At 39.7% G+C, this 18,872-nt stretch overlaps 1 protein-coding gene across 1 annotated transcript; it reads left to right on the top strand.

Annotated features, from left to right (window-relative positions):
• The first annotated feature begins 6,914 nt into the window (after positions 1–6,914).
• Positions 6,915–17,993, top strand: LOC134586349 (protein kinase C theta type-like). The gene is made up of 8 exons (XM_063441820.1): positions 6,915–7,202; positions 11,286–11,456; positions 12,945–13,036; positions 14,599–14,661; positions 15,214–15,349; positions 16,160–16,336; positions 16,963–17,091; positions 17,862–17,993. The coding sequence occupies exons 1-8, from the start codon at positions 6,915–6,917 to the stop codon at positions 17,991–17,993; spliced, it is 1,188 nt and encodes a 395-aa protein (XP_063297890.1).
• The last annotated feature ends 879 nt before the right edge of the window (positions 17,994–18,872 follow it).

The raw sequence follows: 18,872 nt of genomic DNA, 5'->3' as shown, positions 1-18,872 counted from the left end.
CAGAGAATAGTCAAGTTACAAGCCGAGGTCAAAGGAGTAAAGAAAAATGGACAACGATAGGACAAGCCGAGGTCAAGGATCAGAGAAGACAGGATAAATGGGAGACAAAGCCAAGATTCGGTAACCAAACAGATGACTAAAATCACACCTCAAAACTGCTCTACTTATTCGCCCTGGGTGTGGTTAATTTTAAAACAGTGGCCAATACATTGGCCGGGCTGAGAGGGGTAATCAGGGCAGTAATAACTGGTCTCCGCTATTACGCCTCTCTTGTAACACACCCGGCACCTTTTCTGGGGGGATTTCTTTCTGAGGATTGATGGAATACTGAACCAGAAGTGACCTGCCTCATTTCTTCTTCTAGGCTCCACTGATGGTCCCCCTCTGTGGCACTCATGCAACCCAGAAATGAGCTGAAACTGAAATTATAGAAATGTGCATTTCAGCTCAGCATTTACCTTTTTAAAAATTACAAAGGCATTGTGGATTGCCGTCTATATTATATATAGGCCCACTTTTTTATACCATGCCCTGGTCTTTCGGATGATCAAATACGGCTGCATCAGTTGATCGGACAGGTCAACTCCCCTATATGCTGATTGTAATGTGTTATGCAGACTGGCACCCGTTTAATTTCCCCTTTTCCACGACATGCGACACAGCATTAGGATGAACCCCTCCTTTTATCGCGGTACTTTAGTGCCAGCAGTTCATTCTGGCAGAGAGCTGCTGTTTCCCCCCTTTTTATTTTTTTTCTGCTAGAGCCTTTGGGAAACCTGTGCGACTCTTCCGAATAGTGCCACAGGCCACAGTCTCAAAGCAGCATTTTTAGAAGTCGGATACTATTATAAAAAATATCAATATACAAGTGATATCCCTTGTTTAGTTACGGCATGATGAGGTCCCAGACAATTTTTCCACTTGTCCCTACTATATTTGGGCAACCTGGGGGATCAAGGTGGCTATCCCTTTCTTTGTATACACAGAAAGTTTACATATAGCCACTGCTACTTTCACACAGTTTATAAAATTTGATCCCATATAGGGATCTTTTGGATGGGATGTACTGTTTAAACCCCAGTCTTCCTCCTAAACTTCATTAGGGATTCATCAATAGAAATATATATTTTTTGAGTTATAGATAGTGGCAATTAAAGTGGGCAATTAGAGGGTGTATTTTATATAGAAAATCATACTGTGGATGACCTTTTGGATAATTCACAGTATGTCTTCATATCTGTCCCTACTACTCGAGGTCTGGGGAAAAATGGGGGTATTGCAAATTGGGTTTTCAGACCAATACATTCTAATTGTGGGCTTTTTAATTATTCCCATTAGCATTGTCAGTGCCCAGAACTGTTTCAATTCTGGCACACTGGTTGGGTTCCATCTCTCTTTCCTGGCGATAAGAGACTCTTGATTGTGTGCCAGATACTGCTCAGCGTATGGATTAGTCTGGGTGACTACCTCCACAAAAATCTCAACTTCCAAGAACAGCTGCATATAATCATAGAAACATAGAATGTGACGGCAGATAAGAACCATTCAGCCCATCTAGTCTGCCCAATTTTTAAAAATACTTTCATTAGTCCCTGGCCTTATCTTATAATTAGGATAGCCTTATGCATATCCCACGCATGCTTAAACTCCTTTACTGTGTTAACCTCTACCACTTCAGCTGGAAGGCTATTCCATGCATCCACTACCCTCTCAGTAAAGTAATACTTCCAGATATTATTTCTAAACCTTTGCCCCTCTAATTTAAGACTATGTCCTCTTGTTGTGGTAGTTTTTTTTTTCTTTTAAATATAGTCTCCTCCTTTACTGTGCTGATTCCCTTTATATATTTAAATGTTTCTATCATATCCCCCCTGTCTCGTCTTTCCTCCATGTTAAGTTCCTTTAACCTTTCCTTGTAAGTTGTATCCTGCAATCCATGAACCAGTTTAGTAGCCATTCTCTGAACTCTCTCTAAAGTAGCAATATCCAGGGCCGGCCTTAGGTGTTCAGGCGCCCTGTGCGAGGCAATTTTGTGGCGCCCCCCCCCCCCGCCATCTTTGTTTGACCCCCTCTAGACAATTTCAGGCACATTCACAATCTGTCGCCTGCACCCTCTTCAACAAATCCCTGCCCCCTTTATCAGCCCCCTGACCCACTTTATCACCAGTCTCCTGCCCACTGTTTATCACCAGCCCCCGTCCCCTTATATCACCAGCCCCCTTCCCCTTATATCACTAGCCCCCTGCCCCCCCTCATATCACTTGCCCCCTGCCCCCCCTTATATCACTAGCCACCTGCTCACTTCAATTAAACGCAATCGTTTTATATCTATATATATATATATATATATATATATATATATATATATATATATATAAAGCAATAAGGACAAGCACTTACATTAAAGGCTTCTGCTCCCTGGATCCAGCTGTCAGTATTTCCTACTCTGCCTGACGTTGCGACTGAAGAGCACCTGCCGCCCTGACACCCACTGAGCAGATCCTTCAGACGTCGGTCCCCCACGCTTCTCCTGCATTCCAATTTAGGCCGGTTTGTCAGTGACTGACTGCGAGCTGTGTTGGCCACCTGGCCGCACTGCTCACACACCCCAAAGGCCAGCCCTGGTTACAGTCACACAAAAAAGCAGACATTCAGGCACAGTTACAATCAGGTACAGTCTCACACACAGACAGTCATACACAGAGTACAGTCTCACACACACAGGCAGACAGTCAGACACTGCTACAGACAGTCACACAAAGAGTACAGTCTCACACACACAGGCAGACAGTCACACACCGAGTACAGTCACTCACACACACACACACAGGCAGACAGTCAGACACTGTTACAGATACTCATGCACAGAGTACAGTCTCACACACACAGGCAGACAGTCACACACAGAGTACAGTCACACACACACACACAGAGTACAGTCTCTCTCACACACACACACACACACACAGGCATACAGACAGACACTACTACAGACAGTCACACACAGAGTACAGTCACACACACACACACAGAGTACAGTCTCTCTCACACACACACAGGCATACAGACAGACATTCACACACAGAGTACAGTCTCACACACACACACACACACACACACACACAGACACTGTTACAGTCAAACACAGAGTACAGCTTCACACGCACACACACTACAGTCACACACACAGTTACCTGGAAGGGAGGAGTGGAAGCAGGGATTCTTCTCTCTGCAGCAAGTACTTGGAGCTCCAGTTAGCTGCAAGCTCCGCCCCGGTTGCTTTTTAGCCCCACCTCCTCCATGCGGTAAGCTCCGCCCCCGCCGTCCGGTAAGCCGCGCCCCTTTACTTTCATAGTCCCCGGTGGGAAATTATGAACTCTCCAACTGGGGACTTGCTTCAGCTCCCCCTGCACTCACCCAGCCATGTGCGAGCTGTGCCGGCCACATGGCGCCCCCTGCTCCATGGCGCCCTGTGCGGCCGCACAGCTCGCACACCCCTAAGGCCGGCCCTGGCAATATCCTTCTGAAGATACGGTCTCCAGTACTGCGTACAATACTCCAAGTGAGGTCTCACCAGTGTTCTGTACAATGGCATGAGCACTTCCCTCTTTCTACTGCTAATACCTCTCCCTATACAACCAAACATTCTGCTAGCATTTCCTTCCTATTACATTGTCTGCCTTTAAGTCATCAGAAATAATCACCCTTCAATCCCTTTCCTCAGATGCTGAGGTTAGGACTCTATCAAATATTCTGTACTGTGCCCTTGGGTTTTTACGTCCAAGATGCATTATTTTGCATTTATCCACATTAAATGTCAGTTGCCACAACTCTGACCATTTTTCTAGTTTACCTAAATCATTTGCCATTTGGCTTATCCCTCCTGGAACATCAACCCTGTCACATATCTTCGTATCATCAGCAAAAAGACATACCTTACCATCAAGACGTTCTGCAATATCACTAATAAAAATATTAAAGAGAATGGGTCCAAGTACAGATCCCTGATGTACCCCACTGGTGACATGACCATGCTTCTAATATACTTCATTGACTACAACCCTCTGTTGCCTATCACTCAGCCACTGCCTTACTCATTCAACAATATTGGAATCCAAACTTAAAGATTGCAGTTTATTGATAGCCTTCTATGTGCAACAATGTCAAAAGCCTTACTGAAATCTAGGTAAGCAATGTCTAGTGCCCCACCCTGATCTATTATTTTAGTTACCTAATCAAAAAAATCAATAAGATTAGTTTGGCATGATCTCCCTGAAGTAAACCCATGTTGTCTCTGATCTTGAAATCCAGCATATTATAACCAGACAGGTCAGCCTGTATGCCAGGATTGGCAGTGAACTCTGGGATGTCTGGTGAAAAATTAATAGGGGGTACCCAGTCATCTGCGCCATGTTCAGCATTAGGGGAATCAGGTATTTCTCCTGATGGTCCTGCAGTATCTAGCACAAAGTCCCTGTCCCCTGCATCACTCTCGGAGGCAGTGTCAGTCGCCTCTGAGTCGACCGCTAACATGGCATAAGCCTCCTCTGCACTATACTTCCTAAGCATTTTGGATTAAGGGAATAAACTTTAACTAAATAACTAAACTTTCATTTTTTTTTTACTTTCTATTTATTTTTTATTTTTTATCAGCTTATAACTAAATTCCCCAATTCCCACTAAATTCAGCCCACATCAACTAACTAAATCCCTTAGGGTTACTAAAAAATCTAATTTAACCCCTGAGAGTAAAAAAAAACAAAAAAATCACAGTAAAGTACTGTTATCTGTATTTTGATCACTGCTGCCAGTGATCAATCAGCAGGGAAAATGTATTTTTTGTTTTAAAAGAACATGGTAAATGGGATTTGGAAACTCTTCAAACAAATTAATTCACTTCAGGGACACAATGTAACAACGATCCATCTCTATACACTTCAAAAACCCACAAGAGGTGGAGGGAAGCGGATCTGATATCCCAGCAGCATTGTGACAACGTGGGCTGGGACATCGCAATTTGCTGTTGGTGGTCTGCCCCTGACTCACAGGCACCTAGCAACAGCGTTAAACCCGCGGTCGCCAGCACCGCAGCGATCTAGGGTTAATTTGAGCGCATGACGGACTGGGTCCGGCATTAAGTGCTTCCCCAGCATGACGGACCCGGTCCTATAACGGCTTAGAGTCCTATTTACTTATATATTGCAAAAACCAAAAAGGTTATGGTGGGGAGAAAATTGTGATTGAAAACCCCTTCCACCTTAAGTCTGTGTGACTGTTGTGCAGATTTTTGTTTAACATTGTGTTAAATGTTAAACATAAATCTGCACACCAGTCAAGCCATAAGACTTGCTTTTCCCATAGAAATCACAAATTTGCAGTGATATTACTACCGCAAGAAGTTCTGGGTGGCCCTAACATTAACTATATATACAGTTGTGGATGAATTGTTTTGACTTTTTTACCGTTATTTTCTTTACAAAAAAATAATAATAATAAAACACTATTTGAAAAGATTAGGGTTCAAGTTAGGATTAGGGCCAGCAAGACAATCCATTTACTGAAATCCCCTGCCTGTGGGGCCAGTATTTATAATGATAAGGGGCATGTGCCAATGCTAGCACTAAGCTGGACTGTCAGGTAAGGCGTCCAGATCCTGTATACTATATTTTGCCTCATTCATAATCTCTAATAAATAGTGGCTCAGGCAGCATTTATGATTACATATAGTACTTTTAACATTAAAATGTTCTTATTGGTTTTTACATTCAGGACACCCCTCAATAGAAAAGCATTGAGGATCCTACTGTGCATGCATGGCAATTGGCAATAGGATTCTTTTCATAGAGATGCATTAAGGTATTTCTCTATGGAGAGACTTGACTGCGTTTGACATCATCATGATGTCAAACAAAGAAAACTTCACACGTTTTTACATGGAAATGCCTCTAAACTCAGTATGATTAACAGTCACTAGAGGCACACTGATTGACAAACATAAACACCACTTTTTCTCATAAATGGCAATGGTTATACTTGTCACCATACAAAGAGAGCACCAAGGCACCAAAACCACTATATTAAGCTGCAATAGTATTGGTGCCCAGGGTGCCCCTTTAACTAAAACAAGAAAAAAACAAAAGATAATTTTTTTAGGGCATAAATTGCCTTTTCTTGCCCTAAATTGCTGATACCTATAAGTGGTAATTTGCTACATGCTAACAGCGTAGAGGACTTTGTGTGGGGCAATACATACACGTTACCTAAATGCACTGCCGCAAATCAGAATGAACTGATATACTGCATCGGTCAGTAATAACCAAAGAGACTGTCGGACACAAAGCGAGTACTCAAAATGGAGATTTCATTCACAAAATGCGTGGGTGACAAGGTCCTTTTTAAGTACATATTAAACCTCTATACAATTTCCTAATTAAGTGAGCAGCAATTGTACAGATTAAATATAGATGTCAAAAGGATGCACGCACACAACCTGGTGCAGTAACAAGGCCTAGTGTGCCGCACTCAGACACCGAGTAAGAAAATGGACATGTAGATCTCTACTGAGGTGGCCATATTTACTGCCAGCTCTGCACAAATGGCATAGATGAGAAGCTAAACACTAAACCTAAAATATATTTGAAATTATACATTTACAAAAAGTTTTAAGAAATATGAATTATTTATTATGAAAGATGAATAAAAAATAAAAATAATAATCATTGGGATTTAAAAATAAACAAAATAAACAACACGATGCAGTTTCTGACCAATCAGAGCACTTTAGAACTCATGACATAGAACTTGGCTCATGCACCTGCCACTTCACTTCAAACCTTTTGAGAGAGATTTTGATTGGTGACAGTTGGCAAAAATTTTATTCGACAATTCGTGGATTAAAACCATCAAACTCAAACATGGATGGTAAGAAGACAAAGAAGAGGACCGCTGAAGACGTAGAGAGCAGAGGAAGAACACAACAAAAAGAAGACAACAAGGACAGTGACATCAGGAAAGAGCTACAGGTGAAGAAAAGGAAGAAAGAAGAACCTAAAGATGAAGAAGGAAAACAACGCGCGAGTGAAGAGGAAATTAATGGAGAAATCAGCAACTCTCCAGAAGATCCAGGTCCATCTTTGGATTCATCTCTTTCGCTGGAGAGATTTACATTCCACCGACTGCTTGGCAAGGGTGGCTACGGAAAGGTACGCAATTTGTGAAATATCCATTTACACAGCAGATATATTTTTTACAAAAGAAACTGAATTTTTAGGGGTGATGTAACACATTATTGATTAATATAATTCTCAATAATTGGTTATAGGATGTACACCCTTATCAAATCATTTAAAGATTTATATTCAAAAGCTTAAACATGTGATTTGTCTCTGATTGTGGTCACTTAGTTTCATCTATTGCTGGTTTTAACTTGAAAATATATTAATATATTCTGTTTGCTCCCCTGTAAGATTGAACTTTATGTCAATTTATTTTAGCATCAATGAGAAAATTTATTGAAAAATTAGATTCAGAGATAGGTTATAAAACCTATTCTGTTGTTTAGATAGGGTTAGGTGAGTAATACGGGCATAACTCTGTGTAACGTTACAAATTAGACTAGCACTGGTATAATTAAGACCAGACCTGCCCCCCTTTCTTTCATTTATTGTTTGTTTTTTGTTACACATTTTTATTTTAGATAATTTTTTCATCCATTATTACTTGGTATAAATCCTTTAACCATTTTTCTAATAAAATTGTATTTAAAATATCTTCTATTTAAGAATGATATTTTAATCGGTTGTAATCTCAGTGAAACCTGCCTCCCCCCACTTTTCAAGTGGGAGGTCCCACCTTCCCATTTTGTCTCTACTTTATTTTAAGATTAGTTCTATGGGCAGTGCACAGTATTAAAAACCAAACAAGGTTATTATTATTATTATTATTATTGGCATTTATATAGCACCAACTAATTCTGCATCACTTTACAATATTATGAAAGGGGGGAAATGTACAATAAATGAGACAATTACACAGTAACACAGGAACAATAGGTAGATGAGGGTTAATTCACTAAACAGTATGTAATGGGAAGAATTATAAAAATTAGCTTAAAGTAGGCCTTCACCCATTTTAACCCAAATAATATTGCCTTCTCAATTGACATCAACATACTCTTTGGTGAATAAATTCCATATTCCATATTTCTTACATGTTCCTCTGTTGGATATTTAATTGTCATTTAGTTAGTAGTACTGGAAATTGATAGTGTTTGTTGTGATTTTTCACTGTAATTATGGCCAGTTTAATCCACTCCAACTGTCACTACAATTGCTACTTCCTGGTCACATGACCTGATAGGAATGATGGACATTCTCAAAGATACAGTAGGATAGCGAGAGAGATACATTTCTACTAAATGTCAATGGAAACTGTATCACAGTCTATTGTTATGAAAACTGAATCATTTCTACTTAAGAAAACATTTACTATGCTTATGTTTTATGGATTGAATAAATAGAAGTGCAATAGAGGATATTTTCACATTTTGAAGATTTAATAAAGCTTTATAGAGTATACTTCCTTACATACTACAATACACAGGAAGTTACTGTGTTAATTATGTGATTGTACAATGGGTCACCCAGCTAATACTGTATCATTTGTAACATTTGGGTCTCTGTTAAGAACCAATGCACTGGATTCTCTTTTTGTTTGTGCTATTGTTTGTGCTGATATTTGTATTTTTGCTGTGTATTTTCTAAAGCTGATGTGCGCTACTATAATAAAAATATTCTGTTCAATTACAGCAATATTCTCCGTGTGTGGTAAAAAAAATAATATATATATACACACTCAAAGTAGTGCACTCACTGGTCTTCTTAATTTGCAAACTTTATTCACCAATGTTCGGTAACTTTACCATACCATCAAAGTTTCGGTCCTCATCCGGACTAGGACTGAAACGTTGATGATACTGTAAAGTTACTGAACATTGGTGTTGTGGACAAAAATATTAACCCAATTTATGTTAGTAAAATGCCTATTTACTCAGCATAACTACAATCAGCATTATTCAACTTTATATGTGATTTACCTAAAATGGCCACTAGGGAGTTTCCCCTTGACATCGACTAACACCCTTATTAACAAGATGGCGCTGGAATCTGGGGGAGACCTCCAATTATTGATGTATTATTCCATGTTATCTCTGACAATGCATATGATGTAATTTTGCTTTATAAGGGGCATGCCGTCCCCTCAGAATAAACATTCCTCAAGTTTTTCATTAACCCGAAACCTGTGTCTGTGTCTGGAGCGTGCACGCATTACTTCTTAATTTGGCAGGGGGCAGATACGCAAGATAATTAATTGGTGAATAAATCAATCAATTGGTGAATAAAGTTTGCAAATTAAGATGACCAGTAAGTGCCCTTCTATGAGTGTATGTATTGTTAAAAGGCTGGAGGAGCACCTTAGCAAGTAAAGAGTGAGTGGATTTGTGAGTGGTCTGACATCATATTCTGGCTCCCGGCATCACTAAGCAGCGCTAGGTTGCTGCGCAATAGAAGCTGCCGCCCACCTCATGGGGGGGCCCAAAGGTGGCCAGCCGGCCAGCTCTTGGGTCCCCCAGAACATAAGGCAGTGCCGCCCATAAGGCAGTGCCTCGCGGTGAATACACCGCTGGGCACCCTAGCAGTGATCTATGGTAGCATGCCCACAGAGAGGGCTCAGCGTGCCATCTGTGGCACGCCTGCCATAGGTTCGCCATCGCTGCTATAAATTATAAGTGGTGCCAATGGTTTAGATATACCATTAGAATGCTAAACACTGTGAATGAATATGCTTTTATCACAATCTATCTGATACATTAGCTTCAATCAGCCATATCTGGTACAGACTTCAGTATATAAACAGGGCAGGGATTGGATTTGTGCACAGCTACTCTGGTGTGTTTTTGATCAAGTTAGGTGTAATGAGATCATAGGGCATATTAAAGATAGTTTAAAGGAGAAAGGCTAAAAAACAAAATAGTAATGTATTTTACAAGATAAGTCTGTAATATAATAACGACACCGTAGGTTTCTAAAAGGGAAACTATAGTGCCAGGAAATCAAAGTTGTTTTCCTGGCACCATAGCTTCCCTGTCAGGGTACTCACCTGTGAGACAGACGGCCAGACGTGGTCGCTCCTGGAATTCCCAACAGGGGACTTGAACCGGGGTACTTATCTATCCTAGTCCTGCTCTCTGCCTCTGAGCCACAGCAGCTTTACCAGAGACTACTGATTCCGGTCTTGTTCATCCTGGCTTGGCTACTACACCGGGGGCTGCACCTTGACTTGTCTGTATCTCACCTGACTCTGATCTTCATCAGCAGGGTATTTAAACCCAGCCTCGCCCTGTACTCATTGTCAAGTCTTTGATCTAGTGTTCCTGTGTCGTACCAGTGTTCCTGTTTATTCTGCTTCGTATATTTGACCTCGGCTTGTGACTACGTTTATTCTGACCTCTGGCATCCTTTGACCTCGGCTATCCCTCGACTATCCTGCTGGTTCTGTCCTTGCCTGTCCTGCGAATTTGGTACTGCATCCTGCACAGCCCCCGTGCACAGACCCACAGGCCAGGTGAATTCTTACCTGACCACCTCGGCCTGTGGCTATCTGCAAGGGTGAGCGACATATCTGCGCTACAGACTCCCAACTCAGGTAAGACCCTGACATTCCCCCTGCCTCACAGCCCTCACCCCCGTGCTGCAGAAGGAGTTAAAGCCCTGTCGGCGCTGGTTTGGGTTTGCCTCTGCTCCTCCCCTGCTGACGTCATCCGGCAGGGAAGACCTAATATGCGTATGCACGGCAATGGCCATGTTTGCATTAGTATTTCTACCATAGGGGGTTTAACATGACACTGGATGTCCTCATGCATAGCGTGTGGGCGTCCAGCGTCAGTTAGGCGACCAAATGTCACCTAATAACCCGGAAGTCCCTCTAGTGGCTGTTTGGTAGAAAACCACTAGAGTTGGAGTTTACCCTCAAAGGTAATTATCGTAGTTTATTAAAGACTGCAATAATTACCTTTGCAGGGTCAAGGAGCCTTGAACTATGCACCCAAATCACTTCAATGAGCTGAACTGGTCAGGGTGCCCATAGTGTCCTTTAAGGTAAATATAGCTTGCTACATTTAAAACATTTGTGTCAGTTTTCCTTTAAATACATCATGCTAATAGATATGTTATCACACAAGGATTGACACAACATTCTGAAAGCCTTTTTATTTATGTGTCATTCAGGTCTTCCTGGCATCGGATAAAACAACGAAGAAGGTGGTGGCTTTGAAAATAGTGAGAAAGAAAGACCTTCTCACTGAAGCCTCCGAGAGGACACTCACTGAACGTCGAGTGCTGGAGATGGCAGCCGGAAGTCCTTACCTAACCAAAGCCTATGGAGCGTTTCAGATCCCGGTAATTCCTTAATGGTGATAAATCAACTTTCCATAAACAAACCAACCAGCAATATATCTGCAGATATTTGCTTTAAATTTTCTGTGGCAAATTAGTTTCTAACCAATATATACAAAAGAAAAAAAGTTACTTGTGCACTGTGCCTACTATAAACTCACCTGCCACGTTAAGGCAAACCTCTTAGGTGAATAATCCTACACTAAAAATTCACCTTCCTGTCTTCAGCTAACAGGTAAAAATCTCTAATGAGATAAAGAAGGGTATTTTTGAGTGATACTAAAAAGCCTCCAGTTATTTAAATGTCCACAGGGATTTGGGATAATGAGCAAGTAACTCTTTTTCTTTGTTTTATATTGTATGTATTGGGGCTTATGTGTACCATAGTCACTGCTGCTGCCAGGAGTAGTGGGCGTTTAAGCACAGGACTTGATTTTGTATAGTTTCTAACCCATACCTAGCTCGTTCACTAACTCCATCCAGATTAAGAAAGATTAGCAACTCATAATTAGAAAGAGTAATTTTTGCATTATCCATTAGGCTACATATGGAATGCTCAAATTTGTACTTATTTTGTGTTATTTGCATATTTCACATGGCTATATTTTAAACATTTCTTTCAAAGTTTGCAATATTAATTGTGTTTGTGCTATGTATTTTGTTAACTTGATGTGAATAGCAGTTACAGTACTAGAGAGATGCTCAGTCCCTTAAGCACTAAAAGTGCTGAACTCTCAAGTGCAGTGTCAGAGGGATTGCTAGATTCCTGGCACCAGTGACACTAATAAAAGTGGCAAAGGAATGTTCCATCTCTCAGGAACAAAGAGAATCAGCACACTCAACCCTAGGAGTCGTTGCAGAGGGTTCTCATGTCAGTTTCAATGCAGAGGATCATGTTTGTGCTGGCAAGAACAAAAATTATGTTTCAATGCGCCAATCTCAACTTGATGCCAAAACGCTATAATTTTGTATTTGCCAACATTCTGAACTCTTGCACTTTGTTTGAAGTTTCGATATTTCAAAACTTAGGTGAAGAATTGAATTTCCGATATTTCAAGGCTAACGGGAAGCAAAAAATTATTGCGAATTTGCCTATTCAGGAGTGATCAGTGGTATCACCAAATTTACTCTTAGAAAACATCTAGTGTCAGTTTTGGGTTACATTCTGATTTATCTGTTATTTTTTTTTTAAATATATATATATATTCCAATCTTAATAGGTTTTAAGGATTATAAATCAAGGCATTCATGTTTCCGCATGTTTTTTTTTTTTCTTCTCAAAATGGCATAAACACAGTGATCAAAGGCACTCCATTACAGTTGGTTCCTTAAACAGACCATCGTTTTTTTTTTTTTCACAGCTCTAGGATTTAGATTGCCATAGAAAAAATAATTGCAAAGTACGAGAAATTATGTTTTAACAAGTTTTCTGTTTGGTGTTTAAGTGTTTGTGTTGTGAAGTATATCCCATTGTATTTTATTGTCAACCAGACCCATCTATGCTACGTGTTGGAGTATCTGCATGGTGGTGATCTTGACAGCTTCCTGAAAAGAAACCTCAGACTGGAACCTTGCATTGCAATGTAAGTCTTAAAAGACAATGCTTAAAATGGAGACCGGACGATGAGAGGGGAAATATGGGTCAGAGCAATGAGAAGATTTAACAGGAAGAAATATGACAAGGGCTGAGGAAAGAGTCACATTTAAAGATATTTTTTTGGAAAAGAGGGTCGGTAAAGGAACCCTGAAGTTTCAAATAAAATACTAATAGTTTTAATAATGACCAAATCACCCAACATAAACATTCACAGATTAAAAATATCATTAAAGTTTTTGGAACAATGTTAAATAATGTTTTTCTATTAAAAGAACAGAAGTACAATTCTCAACATCGAGCCACTGTATATATTGACAGGAGGATTGGAAAGGAATTAATTTGGGTGGGAGTGAAAGGAGACAGTTATCAATAAACAATATACAGCTGCCCACCACCACGTTTTCTACTATTAGCATTGTTTGGTAGACACTGGTGAATGCCATAGATAAAGAATTTAGAAAAATTAGGAACATCAGTGAGTCTGAAACATATATACATACAATAAATATACTCTGAATATAAATATTCTACAAAATGCTAACTCAGTATGAACCCATGTTTGCGTGATGATGTAGAAAGGTGTGGGCACATACACCTAGTGTTGCTAAGAAACAAGCATACAATGTATAACAAAGAGTGTCGGGGTATAAAAACAACGACATATAAACAAGGAGGAAAGGGTAGAAAGAGTGAAGTCTTGTTACTAAAGTATCTCAGCTAAAGCATATCTGTACATGAGTCCAATCGATCATCAAACGTAGAAGCCGAGAATCGACAAATAGGAGGAGATGCAGGAGATAGAGGACTGTGGCTGCGTGTGACTGAAGTGTCTAAAGGTAAACAGTGAAATCACAGTGTGTGCTGCATGCAACCAGTGATCAACATGTGAAATTAGAGCAAGTATGCCGGTGTGTGAGTTCCTACAGTGATAGACAATACAGAGTGAGAAAGACAAGCTGGTGAAGAAAAAAACCTGTAATTAGAGGCAGATCAAAGATATAGATATACCGAGGAGCTCAAAATAGACAAAAACCTACTGCAACTGGTGCTAAATAGACTCATAACATATAATACTGATTTTACACATAACACTAGGCAACAATATGAACATCAGATAAGCACAAGACATTTTGCATACAACCGAACATGTAAGAGCTATGTAAATAGATGGAAAATGGTCACAATGAGTAATAGCAAATATAAAGGAAGCTAGTCAATAAAAGGGATAAGAAGATACCTGCTATGTGTGGTATAGATGTCCTAACAAGGTATACACGTGTTATACAGAGAAATATTATTGAAGTTTGCAATAGAAACATATTTGATAATAAAAAGTATTCACACCAGTAATACTAGAAAAAGTATATGTGACAGTAAGAAAAGTGAATAATGTAGGCAGGAGAGAGCTCTGATTTTATATATATATAAATTATTACAGTGGATTTTCCCTAGGTCAGCTAATTTAGGAAGATCTCATTTTAAGAAGTAAGTTAATTTTATAGTTCATTTTATACTTTGTTGATTAATATTTGAATTCTTGTTTCTTAGATTCCTCGCTGCGGAGATTGCGTGTGGACTCCAATATCTCCACCAACACGACATTGTGCATCGGTAAACACATCTTCGTTAAGCGATATATTTATAAGCTTGCTCTCTCTACACTGTGCGGTCCTTTTTTTATCCATATTGTTTAGCTACATTTTTACCTTTCTCTCAGGTGAGTTAAGATTTTTTGCTCTCACACTTCACCTGTAAGAGGGCATTTTACAAACCGTTTCAACTTAACACTAAGAAGAGGCTTTTTACTTACGTTTGAGAAAAACATGTACTCGTGTTGGGCAGAGCAGAAAAAAGGAAGGGCAGGATAAGAAAGAAAGAAGCAGAATGGTCATTTCTAGTCCACCTGATTAAGAGAAATGTAGAAAACTGCATTAATTAAAACTTAATTACAAAATCCTTTTTTAAATTGTCTCCTAAATTCAGGTATAAGCAGCCTGTTTCATTTCTCTGTGAATTGATGGGGCATTATTTCATTGATTGGCTATAGCTCATAAATAGATTTGTACATACTTCCAGTATTTTACTATTAGTAAGCCATGTAAACGACCTGTTTCATGACAGATCTTCAATAAACTATAAATCTTATGATATTTCTCTCTACAGAGACATAAAGCCAAGGAACATCATGTTGGATGAAGTGGGTCACATCAGGATAGGCGACTTTGGACTGGCGCTAGAGATGCACGGCAAGAGGAAAGCAAAGGGTTACGCAGGCACTGTAGATTATATGGCTCCAGAGGTAGGATAGACCATGGCTACTGTTTGGGTTTGAGGCTACATGAATTGATCATATTACACCTCACCAAGAGCAACAATCACTCTATAGCTAAACAGATCTTTATAGCTATGAAGATGAAGAACTAGAATTCAACATTTCTATCAATGCTCATGTTATTCTCCTTTGTAATAAGGTATTATGGTTGATATTATAATAAGCATGGGTTAACATCTTTATTTATTATACATACATAAAAAAGGTGGAGCTTTCAAATGTTCAGGCAATGTTCTTTTAGATAAATTTATCTTTCTGCGGCACCGGTGTTCTGTCTCTGCTGCCTTCCACGCGGTCACGTGACCCCGTCCTCAGGCCTGAGACAGAACACCGGTGCCGCAGAAAGATAAATTAATCTAAAAGAACATTGCCTGAACATTTGAAAGCTCCACCTTTTTTATGTATGTATAATTATGTTTTAAGTGGTGTAGGGGATACCACTTTTTAGGTGTCTGAGCACTTTTATTCACCTCCACATTGTGCATATACCAAGTTGTATTCTTTATTTATAATGGCTGATGGCAATAGTGCTTGGCTTGGTCTTGGTCAAACTTTAAAGACATTTTTTTTAAATTGAAAAACACCTTCAGTGATTGTCTATACTTTCCCAACCAGTCATATTGCTCCGAATCATTGCACATTTGTAGTGAAATATAGATTTTTTATAAGTTGCCTATTTTAATAGGCAGACGATGAGAACAGCATGATATTTGACAGTAATACCTTCTTTCCTGTAAGGAAACACTTGACTAATCATTTCTGAAATTATGTTGGCAGATGCGGAAAGGAAGAAAATACAATGCTGCAGTAGATTGGTGGGCCTATGGTCTAATCCTTCATAAACTGGCCAAGAGAGCATTTCCAAAAAATCCAAATGCTGCCCAAACAATGCTTCATGACACCACAGACCACCCTGAGTGTCAAAGAAAACAGGTCAAAGATCTCGTGAAAAAGGTGTGTATGATCCGGCAGTCTAGATTAATGTCCTGAAAAAGATAACAATTCTATGAAAAACTTACTCTTTGCACAGCTAAAAAAAAAGAACATATATTTATAGTAAACTATTAACAAAGAGTGACACGGAATGGCCATAAATGACAATGGTGTCTATATATGGTAATATCGAAAAAAAAAGATAAAAGATATATTAATTCAGTCAAATGCTTATAGCTCATACCAGCAGTCCATAGCTGGAAAGATTCCTTAAAGTCGTATAAGACAGGATAATATTTAAGGAGGGGATTTCAGGGAATGAAATATATACACAACTAAACAATCAAGAAGAACACAGTGATAAAATGACTAAAACTAGAGAGAATCGGGAACTGATGCTGGGTTAGGTAGTGTCTCCTATTGAGAGCAGGAGAACCTTAAACACTGCATTCAACATATGAAGTCGAGTGGAGATAAAAGCGAGTGTACTAGTAATAATCTTGCACCTTTGATTCTTAGAATGTCCCTTTAACCTTGTGATACTGCATACAGATTTACAGATATCTATATTGTGTTTGCATGTGTTTTAGTAAATAAACAAAGGCAGTGGCAGTTTTATTGTTGACATTCTACTCTTCCATTTGCAGCTCCTGTGCAAAAATCCATCTCAGCGCTTGGGGGCAGCTAGCAGCATCCGATTCCATCCTTTCTTCCAGTCCATTGACTGGGATGAGCTGGAGGCTGGCAGGCTAGATCCCCCCTTTGTGCTAAGAACAGTAAGTATACGGAAACTTCAAACAGAGACCAGAAAAATCAATGTAACAAAATGAGTGACTAGTTTATGAAAAGATAAGAGGGACGATCAAAGGGCTAATATGGTGTGACCGTGGATTACTGGTTGTGATTGGGACTATGTATATCTGAGTATTATGGGGTAATTGGCCCAGAAACACAAACAATATCTAAACTTGGCAGCACTGCAAGCTCTAAAGTGTCCACTCCAGCCATATCCATACACCGCTGTCCCTAACCAAACAGCTGTGCCTGTCCCTTTGTACCCAACTATCTTGAAAAACCTCATAGGAAAGCACGGTGTGGAAGGCCTAATGCTGGGGTGGGGCTCACTGTTAATCCACATTAGGTTTCCAGATCACACTGAGGTCGAAGAAAGAGGACCCTGATCCAGCACCCAGGGACCCTAGCGCTGGAATCAGGTAAGTGGTCATGGCCTGGGTGCAGTGGAAGCATAGGGAGACTGTAGAGTTAGGAAAACAGTTTTGCATTCCTAACACTATAGTGTTTCTTGAAGCAATCTAGCCTTTAATTTTTCCTTTTGTTCATTGGCACTATGGCTAGAACACTGTGATAATAGGAAAATTACACCAGTTTATCCATATAGCTTTTGGCATTCTGCAATCTCACTCCGCCATCTTTTACATCCGTATTGGTGTTCTTATACTGCTTTCTAGGAATGGTAACTCTTATTGGATGTGTTGTTGTACAATGTGTAAATAGTACAGTAACTTCTTATGTCTTCTCTTTATAGCCACCACTGGAGAGCTTAATATCACGTGTAATACAGGAGACCCTAACATCTCGATACGAAGCATTTACTCCATCTATTCCACCAGAGCAGCGGCAGTTGTTTCTTGGATTTTCTTTTAACACCCTCTCCTAGCCTACTGCAGCATTGTGAATTTTCTTCAACATCTCTTTCCCTGACAACGAGGGACCGTGAAGAAAAGGTAAAGTTACGGCGTTACGTTGTCTCCTGGGCTGTGGGTAGAGAGCTCCAAGCTGAAAGGGATGAGGGTAGACCTGCCCAGCGTTTTAGTTGTACTCCAGTCACCTTTCGTTTACCTAGAAAGCGATAGTGCTGTAACATCAATATCACAGTCAGTGTTTACTTTCTTTTAAACTATGATTTGTGCAGTCAGTGAAGTAACTGGCTGTGTCAGTGAGATTTGGATTGTGTTTGTCTGTACAGGCAGTGAAGTAACTGCTCTGTCAGTGTTTTTATTTTATTTTATTTTAACTATACAGGCAGTGAAGTAACTGCTCTGTCACTGTTTTTATTTTCTTTTATTTTAACTATACAGGCAGTGGGGTAACTGCTCTGTCAGTATTAGGTTTTATTTTTTGCACAGGCAGTGAATTAACTGGTTGTGTTATTTTTTTTTCATTCACAATCAGCAGTGAAGTAAACTGCTGTGAGTGAGATTTCATTTAATTTGGTTTTAGCAGCAAATAGTGAAAGTAACTGGCTGCTGTGAATTTTATTTAATTTTGCATTTTTTCTTACAAACTGACTGTGGTGGAAATAAGCTGCACAAAGCTAGCTGCTGCACTGCTTTTTTTAATACTAGGTCAATGTTAATTTAAAAAGCCCCACATTTCTTTTCATTCTAATTTTTAAAATAAAAATAAAAAAGTTTTTGCACAGTCTCCGTTTCCATAAACTTCAGTAAGTAGGCAGGTCCAGACTGGCCATCGGGCAAACAGGGCGAATGCTGATGGTTCACGATGGCCATGGACTGGGGCTGACCAGGGAGATCAC

The sequence above is a fragment of the Pelobates fuscus genome, chromosome 2, assembly GCF_036172605.1.
Source record: "Pelobates fuscus isolate aPelFus1 chromosome 2, aPelFus1.pri, whole genome shotgun sequence".
Lineage (NCBI taxonomy): Eukaryota > Metazoa > Chordata > Amphibia > Anura > Pelobatidae > Pelobates > Pelobates fuscus.
This window is presented reverse-complemented; position numbering and strand designations above follow the sequence as displayed.

Bases quoted from the DNA above. Each gene is read 5' to 3' on its own strand.
- LOC134586349 (XM_063441820.1), top strand. From the start codon at position 6,915: ATGGATGGTAAGAAGACAAAGAAGAGGACCGCTGAAGACGTAGAGAGC. The intron at 11,457-12,944 runs GTAATTCCTTAA...ATTGTCAACCAG, and splicing joins ATGGAGCGTTTCAGATCCCG to ACCCATCTATGCTACGTGTT. The intron at 17,092-17,861 runs GTAAGTATACGG...TTCTCTTTATAG, and splicing joins CCCCCTTTGTGCTAAGAACA to CCACCACTGGAGAGCTTAAT.